Source organism: Homalodisca vitripennis, chromosome 1, assembly GCF_021130785.1.
Source record: "Homalodisca vitripennis isolate AUS2020 chromosome 1, UT_GWSS_2.1, whole genome shotgun sequence".
Classification (NCBI taxonomy): Eukaryota; Metazoa; Arthropoda; class Insecta; order Hemiptera; family Cicadellidae; genus Homalodisca; species Homalodisca vitripennis.
Window position 1 is genome coordinate 147,806,058 of NC_060207.1, and position 12,324 is coordinate 147,818,381.

At 31.2% G+C, this 12,324-nt stretch overlaps 1 protein-coding gene across 2 annotated transcripts; it reads right to left on the bottom strand.

Moving 5' to 3' along the window:
- Positions 1 to 2,691: 2,691 nt before the first annotated feature.
- LOC124355342 (lazarillo protein-like) lies at positions 2,692 to 11,698 on the bottom strand. 2 transcript variants are annotated; one of them, XM_046806444.1, is made up of 7 exons: positions 11,598 to 11,697; positions 9,151 to 9,378; positions 6,404 to 6,499; positions 5,361 to 5,497; positions 4,208 to 4,293; positions 3,767 to 3,865; positions 2,692 to 2,927 (listed from the first exon to the last, which is right to left on the bottom strand). In XM_046806444.1, exons 3-7 carry the CDS (start codon positions 6,497 to 6,499, stop codon positions 2,731 to 2,733), a joined length of 615 nt encoding a protein of 204 aa, XP_046662400.1. In that variant the 5' UTR covers positions 9,151 to 9,378; positions 11,598 to 11,697; the 3' UTR covers positions 2,692 to 2,730. The 2 variants fall into 2 exon arrangements, with proteins under 2 accessions (XP_046662400.1, XP_046662408.1); XM_046806452.1 differs by lacking the exon at positions 9,151 to 9,378 and having other exon boundaries at positions 11,598 to 11,698.
- Between the last annotated feature and the right edge of the window lie 626 nt (positions 11,699 to 12,324).

Genomic DNA, 12,324 nt, shown 5'->3' on the forward strand with positions numbered 1-12,324 from the left:
ACACGTGGAACCAAAAAAAAAATTTTTTTTGGCATATACCCTAAAAGTTATATATTTTTGTTTTAACGCTTGTCAAAAACCTATATAAATATGTGTATATGTATGTATATAAATATTGAACTCAGTGAAATGTGATGTTTTTAGTGGTTCCACATATGTAAAACAGTGCTACAAACATACAAAAAAAATTTCATATTCCTACCATTTGTAGTTTTTGAGAAAAATGTACTTTTGTATTGAAAACCGCAACTTTCGGAAAAACACAAAAAACGGAAAAAAAAAAATACTGCTTTATTACCTTTTTCAGTACATTCCAGGTGCATAGGCTGGCTGATCTCCTTCCTGCTCCTCATATTCATCCTCCAGACTTCTTTTTAGTAAGTTTTTCTTCTGTCTAATTTTTTTCTCTATATCTTCTTGAGCTTTCTCTGCCTTCCAAATTCGCCGCCGGTCAAGCTTTTTTCATTGCTGTAATAAAATGCTGCCCTGGTGACACTCCTATTTCTTGAAATACTTTGCATTTGCCAATGTAGCCATCATTAAAAGCTGTAACAGCTTCATATATGCCAAATTTCAAAGTTTTAATCTCCACAAATGTTCTTTTAGGTATGTAGGTCCAAATGACATTGTTGAGGGACTCATTGGGATTTTGAGTTTTTTCCCTTAGTACATTTGCCCAGTAGAGTTGGATTGGCTAGATCTTGAAAAATAGGTTTAATAAATGTCATTAGGTTTTCAGGCAAGTGAAAATGGCTGCCATGATCATAGTTTTCATTGGATTTTACGGCTTTGCGGTACTTACACCTACATCCTGAGAAACTAGGCCTAGGACTAGTTGGAGGGTTATGTTGATTTCCTTTGAAAACGCGTTTCTTGAAAGCAGGCTTTGAACGTGGCATTATAAAATTCACTACACTTATAACAAAAAATACTCAGAACTCTCCACTAAACTCACAAAAAACCATAATCATTTACGTAATTTTCACTCTCTAAAACAGAAATGTCAGTAACCAAAACATGTATGCTACCTAGGTTATAAGCAATGGTTATATAAAACAGATGTTTTGTTGGTTAGTGTAAGTTGTTGACATAACAAACTGTCACTGCCAACCAAATCATGAACATGACTGCAACGAAGTAGTACTATAACAGCACCATTCAAAAGTGTGACTGCTACAGGCCCGAAACTGCCTGCAGGCCTATTTAAAAAAAAATATTTCGGACACTTCTAGTCATCATAAAAAAAATTTAATACCACCATTGTTATCGGGAAATTCCAAACTTTAATAAAAAAAAAAAAAAAAAAAAAAAAATTTGTAATTTTTTGAGATTTTTTACGAAGTGCTCCCCTTAAATACATCTATGTAATAAATAATAAAAGTACTTATGGAATCATGCAGAGCCAAAGATTAGAAAATGTCTTTCAAAATCCTCTTATACCACAATTTAAATAATTTGTTGTATATAAGCTCCTAAATTATATCATAATCCAGTTGATATATTTGAATTATTTGTTGAGTGATTATGCTTAACTAAATAATAATTAAAAAAAAATATCATTCAGTAAACTACAGAAACATCAATTCTAAGTCGCCGTCTGATTTATTTCTATAATTTCCTGGCAATTTGAGTCTGGAAAATTTTAGACGTTAAATTAAGAAGTCTTCTGTTTAATGTTGGTTAATGTATAGCATAACTGTTTGGTTTCAGGAGACTTTCGGAGCAATTTTTAATCTTTTAGATCTTTTTATTTTTAAATTTGTTAACCTTTGGAAATGTTTACTTTTCAACCTTTGGATAAATTTTATAATTTTGATATATTTTAAAATTTGTTGCTATTATCACAATTATTTAATTTTAAAGCAATTTAAATTTTAATATAAAATCTGTTTAAAGTAAAGTTTATTAGTAATTACAGTCTTTCATCAAGATTTGTAAAGAAGAATCAGATGTATTTCGTGAAGGGTTTTTTAAGTTGAGTGTTTATTATAAGAATAAAGCGTTATTTTGGCACATATCCAGACTCTTTATTTAGTTTTTGTGTGTGAATGAATTATATATTAAAAACAAGAAGATTTGTAAAAATGTTGCATCGTTGTCTTCTATAAGTTTAAACATAAAATAAATATAAATTTAAAGTACTTAAATTGCAAGTGATAGTTGCAGAATATCTACATTTCTAATACGCCTCCTGATAGTTGCAGAATATCTACATTTCTAATACGCTTCCTGATAGTTGTAGAATATCTACACCTCTTCTCAGCTTCCTTATGCTTACAGAAGACCTACACTTTTATCAGCCTTCTGATAGTTGTAGAATACCTACATATCTTCTCAGCTTCCAGAATGCATACACCTCTACTCAGCCTGTTGATACTTTCAGAATACATACACCTCTACTCAGCATTCTGATATTTGCCATTGGAATTAAATCGAATACCCCTTAATTAAATTAAAATTACTGTGTATCGTCAATAATTCAGTATACTGTACAAGATAAGGGGGTAGATCGACGAAAATTTAGTGTTGAATGCATAGGAGTGATTACAGAAGGAGTTTGCAGTAACTCGAGGAGGGAGTAGCAAATTCGTATGCTGCATTGCATATATTTATGTGACTTTCGATATCGAAAAGAAAATTACAGCAAGAAGAACCTTAATATTTGGATGACGGAAAATTTGAATAGTCTGGTTGTTAAGAGATCAAACATAATTTATTATTTTTGTAAGATCAGCCTTTGATAATATCGGCTACCTTGTCCAAGTGCTGCAGAATATCAGATGGGTTGTCACAATCCTGTTGGCTGGTCAGGGCGAACTTTGACCTGTCAAATCCGCTCTTCTTCAGAACCGGCTCCACGGCAGTCGAGATGGTATTTTCCTCTTCTTCAGAAAGAGTGCTCTTCCTCGTGAAGAGCCAGGCAGATCCTAGACAAATTAAGAGTATTACTAATTATTTTATAAGGAGATTTATATATTTAAATGAGGCAAAAAAGTAAAATATCTAGGATTTACATATCTTCTTGCATTTTGAAACATCACCTGAACTGGTGATGAGTTTAGTGAGTGATCCACAAAGTATACATATAGTTGTTGAGACAACGTTTTATAATCCTTTCCAAGTCCTCTGTAAGAAAAATAGTACACTAAAGAGTTATCTATAAGATTATATTTAAAGAACAAAACTTTATAAAAAGACGAACACGAGCTTGATTCATACTGAAATCCATCTTCTTAAACTATATCTCATATTGAAAGCGTGACATTATTATTTGCAATCTATATATCTCAGCCTCAAACGGAATGAACTTTCAATATATTGAAAACTATGTCGAGCATAGATTGACTCAAAGAATTCCATCATACATTAAGAGTTACTTCTCGCAAGTACCGCAAGTCACGAGTATGTTTAGAAGTTAGTCACGAGTTATGTCTTCAAGCAACTGTTGAGAAGACAATAAAAGAGAAAAGAGTTTTAATTCGGCTGTGCAACTGAGTGGAGTAGATTGTGGTCTGGTTGAACCAAGATAGCGTTAATGTCGGCCAGTAGGAACCAACTTCGATTCGATTCCGCTAGAGTTCGTTAGTAAGAGTTCAAACGGCTGAGCGTTGCATGCTTTCTCCACTTCAAGTTATAATATTACATTCTCTATGACTATAGACTGTTACGTCTTCGATCTTTGTACATACTATTACAATCTATTTGCATGCAAATTATTACACATAGTAAAACAATAAGTAATAAATTAGATAAAAAAATCACTTACTAAATCGGATGAAGCCGAGTTGTTTGCAGACGGCAAGAACGGCATAGGAATTGTAGTCAGTGTCCAGAACATTGAGGGTGGTAGACATCTTTCCGAGTACTATTCACATAGCATTATGGTTCACATTAGTATTCTATCTGAACTGGCTACTAAATCAAATTGCATTAAACTAGTTTAATGAAAAAGTCATATCAAGTCATCATCCAAAACATTAAAGAATTCTAGGCACTTTACACGTGGTGTAAGAAAACAAAAATAGTAAAATATTAAAGTTATCTCATATAACATATATTTTATAGAAATGTTGCAGAAGTTATAAGTTATTCGTAAATGCGTGTTTATAATATTTGATTCTCTAAGTAAAGATTATTATTCAAAGTGATGTTGATTTGGAGATGGATTATTTCGATAAAAACGGGTATTTGAAGAATTACTACTTACTTGGAACTTTAAAGTCGAGAGAGAGCTTTCCATCAGCAGGATCGGAAGCCACAGCAACCCATGTAGACTCGATGGGTTTGTCAATTCTGTCAAGCGCAAAGTGATTAGGGGTAGGGGTAGTACTAGCAAGACAGTTGTTTGTATAAGTATTTAAATGTAAAGAGACTATTTAAATTTGGGAGGCTGTACTATTATTACCTATAGTCTGATGTAGATCCGAGACAGAAGAAAATTGGAGCTTTATGTGATATTATGTTACAAGGACAGGAGCAACAGGTTTATGTTGTGCTAGGACCCGACCAACGAACATCCATGGCATATTTGTATAAGACTTCTCTAGTATATGCAAAGTTTTTAAATAATACAACTTTGAAGTTAGTACATCCCAAGTAAATGATGTAAAAAATATTCATTGCTACACAGGCCATAAGAAGTAGGTAAATTTTCAGCACTTGCTGTACCGAATCTTCCCTTTACTCTTCTTGTACAGTTTCTGAACTCAAAATGTGTTCTAGAGATTGGTTCTTAGGATTCTTGTATACTTCACCCTCCTGGGTTCGAATTTTATTACGACCGCAATAACTTTGCTGTTGTTTTTGAAATAACGTTTAAAGACAAACGCAATTCGATATAGTTTGGCTTTAAACCACTTTGGCAACAGAAGTAAATAACAGGAATCTTCGCTAACGGTCACCTAAGAGTATGAGTATGAAACATTCTGGGCTTAACGGGTTATAAATAGTAGTATCAGTTTCATTTATGAGACAACCAATACTCCAGTAAGTTACTGGAGAATTATGTTTTTTATATGTGTCTTAAGCTATAGAGCTTGTACTCAAATTCAAGCTATCACTAAGAGTTTTTGTTTATATCTCGTGAAAAAGGATTCTTCAAATTAGTTAATCCTTTCACTGCGGATCTGAATTGAGTGATCTTGAGTACTCTCAATTTGACTCTGCGCAGCAGTCAACGTGTTAAACTACTGTAGCTACAATAATTGTCAAGCTATAATACATGTAGTTGATGTCATTACAATTGGAATATTCTTATAAGAGGATGCTTTATAATAAATTATTAGTGTGGGGGAGGGTGCACTCTTATCACCTGTTATAATACGTTGTATGAAAGAAAAACACACTATTACACATCTTACTTGTTAACTATCCTCGAGTTTTTGATCGTGAATGTCTTCTTGTCGTCTCCCAGCTCGTAGTCGGACTTAACACATCTGTCCCAACCCTTGACGAAGAACTTACCATAGCTGCCGTATTGATACCACATACCCGCGAACTGAAATAAAAATGAAGGTGAAATACATACAGATATATACGATACCTCAAGTTTTTATTAACAATCACAGAAATTGAAAAACATAATAGATTGCTTGAACACATTTACCAACTAATTAGTAATGTTTTAAACTTACCTTTATAATAAAGGATCTAATGTTTGCTCTTTTCTAATTTAATCTATGATTAACTGAGCTGCCAGTTGTCTTTTTATCATAGGAACTGATTTTTACTGAAGATTTAGAGATATCCACAGATTTTGCCAAATTAAATTTAGAATACATGTACTTACAAGAGTTAAAAATTTGAGATTAATTTGAAGGGAACGCAACAGAAAATACGTAATAATAGAGATGCATATCTGAAGAAAATATTCCTCAGATGATAAAAATATCTCCGTGGTTAGACAAACTATTACAATTTCTGCGAATAAATTTCTTCTTTGACAGTGATATTTTGACATGAGTGAAATCCAAACAGAATATAATAGATTAAGAGTATTTAAGTTTTAGAAATTTTTATGCGAAAGTGTTCATCTTTCTCTCTCTCTCTCCCTATATATATATATATATATAAAACGTAAACATAAAAAACTACGTATATAGTAACGTGTTGTTTTTAACTAATTTGAACATTAAAACTCTTGAATGAACAAATTTTATAACTTCTCCATGCCCTTGACTCATTATAGATGCTAATAGACAGATGTATATACTGTAGATGAATTATGTGAAGACAAACTACACAGTCGTTCTGGAGACGTATCGGGATAGGTGTGCAAAAAATGATATGTAGGATGTAGTTCTTTGTCTGGAGTTTGTTTTTATGATATAGTGTTTTATTAGTTTGGTTTAATACCTTACACAGCATGTACCTAACATTATTATTAGGGTAATACAATCCATACCTTCTCAGCATCCAAAGACTCCACAACGGAGTATGAGGGACAAGCTGCCCAAGCCTGGACAGCTAACACCAGCACCATCAACAGTTGAGACTTCATCTGCGATCCGCAAATTTAAGTTAGTAGAAAACTGTGATCTAGATGTGTGAATTTAACGATGCATAAAACATTTTAAAGTACAAAATATAAGTACAGAGTACAAGTAGTAAAATGGTTTACAAGATAATTTTAAAGTACATGAACAGTACATGCATTTTTTTGTAACTGTCAAAGTTTAATATTAAGTAGTTTTAGAGCTACAATGAAATATTCGTAATTGTGCAATTGTTTAAATAACAAAACAATTGCAACTGTTCATGTTTCACAAGACAAATTATTCAACAACTTTTATTATATTCCAATAAAAATTGTGAATAGAATTTTATGAATGCAGCTTTAAAATTAAAATTACAAGTTCTATTAACATTCAGGTGAAAAATAACACTTCAAAATTAGTTTAAAAGGGCTTAAAAGCTATAAATGACTTTTTTATAATTATGATAAAGCACAGAAGAGAATTGCTCAAACAACAGGTATATGTAGTGAGAAAATGCTTACTTACATATTATTATATGCAAACTAATAAACATTTAACAGAATACAATAGGCCTTTATAGTTGCACTCATGTATACCATGAGCTTCAAATTTTCAACTACACAAAAGTTAGATGCATTCTTCACCTAGAATGATGTTCCATACTGCTAAAACTAACTTTTTATTAATATTAAAAACTATAAGAGGAACGCAAATATGTCCAGGAACTGGCAATCGACATTATAATGTCGATCCGAATCAATTACGTAGTGGCAATCAACATTATAATGTCGATCTAACACGCACCTGTTTTGACAGTTCATATAGTACATAAGTCAACTCTACCACTACCTACTATTTACATATAATTTAAACAGAACGAATTTCTGATTTTAATATTGCCATCTAACTAGTGTCTGTCTGTTTTGGTCTTTAGATTTAGTTACAAAAGGTATTTTTTTCCGTGAAGTAGTGTTAATAGCTTATAAACGAGTTAATTATGGATATTATTAAATCAATTTGTAGTGTTTTTGTTTGCGATTTCATGGTTTTATGTGTAATATGTTGTCTTTAATAAGCCTAAGTCAATCTAGGCTATTGTGCAGAGAGTGTTTGGGAGCTACAGTATCAGTGATATATCATGTATATGGTTTATGATGCTGGTTTATAGCTCATTATAGCTTTGTTTTTAGCTCCTCATTTCAGTAATGTCCCAAAATTTTGCTGATAGGTCATCTGACATTAGAGAACTTAGCCTGTCAGACACAGACAACCTCGGCGCACCTTGGTTTCCCTTTATACTTTCTGGAACCCCAAACTAAACCAATATTTCAGCAAAACTTCAAGATTAGTATTATTTATCGTAAAATTGATATAATTAGAAGAATATTTCCATATCCTTGTTTACATAAGAAACTTTTGATTTTTCGAAACCTGTCGCTCTCAACACCACTTTACACATATACACGCACGAGCCTACACTTGCAGGATAACAGATAATGATTATTCACTTATTTATTATTGTGCAATGCACATAATTCCATGAATTATGATGCATTTCGGGAATATTTAATGTAAGAATAAAATGTTTTGTAAATGTGTGAAAATAATTGTTGCCATAGTAACATATGTAGCCTTTTATGTAGGCTACTATTTATTTGTGGTTTTTATAATATATTTAATTTTTATTTAAGAGAACATGAAAGAGATTGTATATTTTCTTAAACCAGATAAAATGAAGAATAAATGGGCTATCTTGTATTATAATATTTGTTGTAATATTTTACTTTACAAGGTGCAGTCTCACCACTAAAAAACATGCATAATATGTTTAAACCATGATAATCTAAATAATGATCCTAAAAAATAAATTACTACACATGTAGGTTTATAAGATAAATTTATTTAATTTTATAGTACTGGCACAAGACAATAAAAAATGCCTGCCGACTGGGGCGGAGGATTACCGCCAGTTCTAGGGAGATGTTCTAATTATTCATCGCTTGAATATTAAACAAGTTCAAAATATAAAACATGTAAAAAACGAGAAGAGGTTGGGTGCCTATTATTCGTATCTTGAAATTGAGACATCTTCCATGATTTCGCCTAAAAATACTAATAAAGGGAATATTAATGTTTAAAGTTTATTGTTTTATAGGAACGAAACTATGATTGTTCTTAATTATACATGACTTTGAACCATCTCCAGTTCAGCGAGTATGCGGAGTACTAGCAGGGGTCATCTTACGAATCACTGGATGAAAAGAACAACTACAATGTTAGTGGTTTGACAAAGATTATTTTCGAAGTATCTGTTCTTTAGGCTTTAGGCCGCAAACAAAGCCACAATAAATCTAATTTGTTTTTATTGAAATGAAACAGATGTTACAAATCGATTACATTGTTATCTCTACTGTTAGTAATGTACTCACTATATCAAGAATGTCAAGAATATCAAGAAATTTATATCATGCCGCCACCACTTGTGATATTATTTATCATTGATTTTGTACGTTAGTTCTTTATTCTAACTATGTGAGTTCAAAAATCTACAAATATCTCTTAAAATACACACAATCCAGTTTAATACAAATAAATACAATGTATATTTAATATATTCATGTATATACAACATTTCCGGAGTTTTAGGTTTACAAAATAAACATATTTATCTTACCTTGCCTGAAGAAACAGATTTGTAAGGGACTTTGAACGAAAACCCTTTTTATAACCGATACTGAGGTTCATTTTTTGATTGACAACAGGTGTATACTTCGACAGACTTTGATCAAGTGGCACTGTACTATCAGAGTGACAAGTTTGACAAGTCTTACATTGTTCGTTACTTAGTGAACCACGGAGAGCCTTGAATGAAGAAAAGGTTCTCTACTGGCCTGTGTGCACTCTAGGAAATCTCTTGTTCAAACTTTATCTAACGTGTCATGTATCAATCCACAATTTAAACAGAAAATAGCTGGTCCAAAGCTAGATGCTTCTATCAAGTTTAATGAATGAAGTAAAATGATAAATATATTGTGAATCCATGAAAAATCTGATAACAATTAACGTAGAATCGTTGAAATCTAGTAAACATCTAACAACAAATCACTAAAACCTAAAGATAATCTGCTAAAATTAATGAAATGATATGATAAAATATAATAAATATGAAGTATTTTCAAGTACTTTTTATATCAAATTTGTTGGATTATGCAATAAAATTCTGTTAAATTTAGTGGGTTTTTTTATCATAAAGGCTGTTACACTGAATGACTTTTGTTGCGAATAATCAATTTTTCAAATCTTTCATAATAAAAATGTTCCTTTAATAAATGGCGCGTGAAAACTCTCGTGTTCATGTTTTAAAACAAAATACCGCAAACTAATGATAGATATTAAATTTATAAAATACGTTCGAAGAATGAAGATATCTATAACCATGATTTATAAGCCATTTAGGGACTTGAGATCGAGAAGTTTTAATTAACTATTACCAAAATGTGTGTGATATATACAAATAGAGAGAGTTAAAGAAATCATTTAAGGAAAATAATACATATCTTGAATTATTTAATGATAAGAGTTTAATTATTCGCTGAATAATTACCTATTAGTTATGATAAAACTAAATCTGAAATAATTAATCATATAGATGAAATTCTTAAAAAAAAGAAAGAAAAACCTACCGAAAATCTTATTAATATTGAAGTTTTAACTTCTATATGGTCTTTTTAAGCAATAGATTGTAAGGAATTCGAATGAAAACTGTATGACATTATGCAAATATCTATCTATAATGAGACCTGAGATTAAAAAAATAATCGAAAAATTTCCTATCCTTCCTTTAATATTATAACGCCGAAAGTGCCTTTATTTGTTTGTTTTGCTTTCCCGCATGAAATATATAACCGATTGTACTGAAATTTTATATAGACGTTATGGTCCCTGGGATGAATACAGGCCTATTATTATTTCGAAAATCCTTCCGGACTACCCCACTGATCTCTAAAACAGTTAAAATATATTTTCTCTAAAGTTGCGAAATATTAATTGAACGAACCTGTTAAATATAATAAACTGTTCTGTGTAAATGTTGTAATATGACTGCTCGACCATGTTTTTCATTAATTTAAACATTATTTTCAAATTGTTTACATTTATAGAGTGAAAACATAACAAAAGTAACAACACTTCTTATTTTAGCATCGTGGCAACAAGACAAACCAATTAATTTATTATGGATTTTACTCCGTAAACGATATTGTGAAAGTGTACATGTCATATATTTAATTTTCTTTCCTTATACATTGTGGGACGGCTTATTTGCAGTAGCTGAAGGAACAAAGAACTGTTTAAAGAATATAACAGTTTGCTGGCGTAAATAAGCATATTTATTCTGATAAGATATTACCTGTTATTTTTCATTATTTGGATTTTAAGTTTAATTATGATTTTAAACCTGAATCTTTGATGATTTCATAATACATTTTGTAGAAAAGACCTGACGAATATCTTGATGAAAATAATTATGATTATTCCAAAAAGGTTACTATTTTAATCCGTTTTAAGGGGAATTATTCACTCTATAATGTGAATTATTGCAGTATAAACTGTATAATCCCGATATTTTTCTAAAAATATTTTGTGGACAGTATAAACAATTGTCTTACTAAATGGACTCATAATACTTAAATAAAGTAGGCGATTTAAGATTTAAAGAGTATAAGAAGTTAAATGGATTGGCAGTAAAAGATAGTTGTAAATCTAGAGATAATTAAAGATAAATTAGGTTTCACAATCATTGGAGGGTTAGGGGAAATAAAAGTATATTTTCCTATTAGATTTTTGACGATAAAAGATAAAACAGATAACTTACACTTAGTTGTCACTGAAAAAAGACAATTGAGGATAAAGAATGTGGTATAATGAACTTTGTTAAATAACGAGTTTTAATTTATTTTATGGGGATTTTAATTTGATTTCATTACACTTCATAGAAATATACAGCTTTGGACAAGAGATTTACTGTTGTTTTGTAAATTGGTATATTGTACATTAGACAGAAATTTACATTGAATTGATGTTGTCTTCAAAAGTATGCTGGAAGCCCATATTTATACTTACAAGAATACAATAAAAAGTCTGTAAGTGTGTCAGATTTTAAACACTGCACTATAAGCAGAAAATGGAAAGGAACTGAATTCAACATTCGCACTGAATTTACCCGTTACAGCTCTTTGGACCCGACAGAGCTCTTTTGTAGCCTAGATGTCTCTGATGTCAAAACGAGGCAAGAGTCAGATTTCAGATGTTGCACTAAGCGGTATGCAAAATGGAGCTAAATTAAAATTTCGCAGATTATCTTGGTTATATGCTACTAAAGTATCTAATTTAAGTATTACTAAGCCAGCCAGGGGTCAATATAGATTGGATCCGGAGATTTATTTAGAAAAAATGAGAGAAAATGTACCAAAACCGTGGCAGTTGTTGAAACTCTCTATCCTTGCTGATAATTTGGAAATAAAAAAAATATTCCATGGAAAATGTATTAAATGTTTACAGTGGCACACGAATTAATAAGGTCTTTTATATTATCTGCAGATCCTAAAACGAATTACTTAGAGAGGTAATGAAAGCAAGGAACTTAATATCCACTGGGGATTAATCATACAATCCAATTATCCTGGCAACAATAACTGGATGTGAACGTGATCCTGCTGTTAATTCTGCGGTATTAACAGATGAGCAAAAACTTAACTGTAGCCGCATATACTGAATCCGAAACCTCATTTATTAAGAAGGACATCCCTCCCATTACGTGTACAAGATATAAAAAAGTAAAACCTTGGAT

Excerpts from the sequence above, each read along its gene's own strand:
- LOC124355342 (XM_046806452.1), bottom strand. The coding sequence starts at position 6,499 with ATGAAGTCTCAACTGTTGATGGTGCTGGTGTTAGCTGTCCAGGCTTGG. Across the intron at positions 4,294-5,360 it reads AACTCGAGGATAGTTAACAA|AATTGACAAACCCATCGAGT; the intron begins GTAAGATGTGTA and ends TGCGCTTGACAG. Across the intron at positions 3,866-4,207 it reads TCTCGACTTTAAAGTTCCAA|TACTCGGAAAGATGTCTACC; the intron begins GTAAGTAGTAAT and ends CTATGTGAATAG.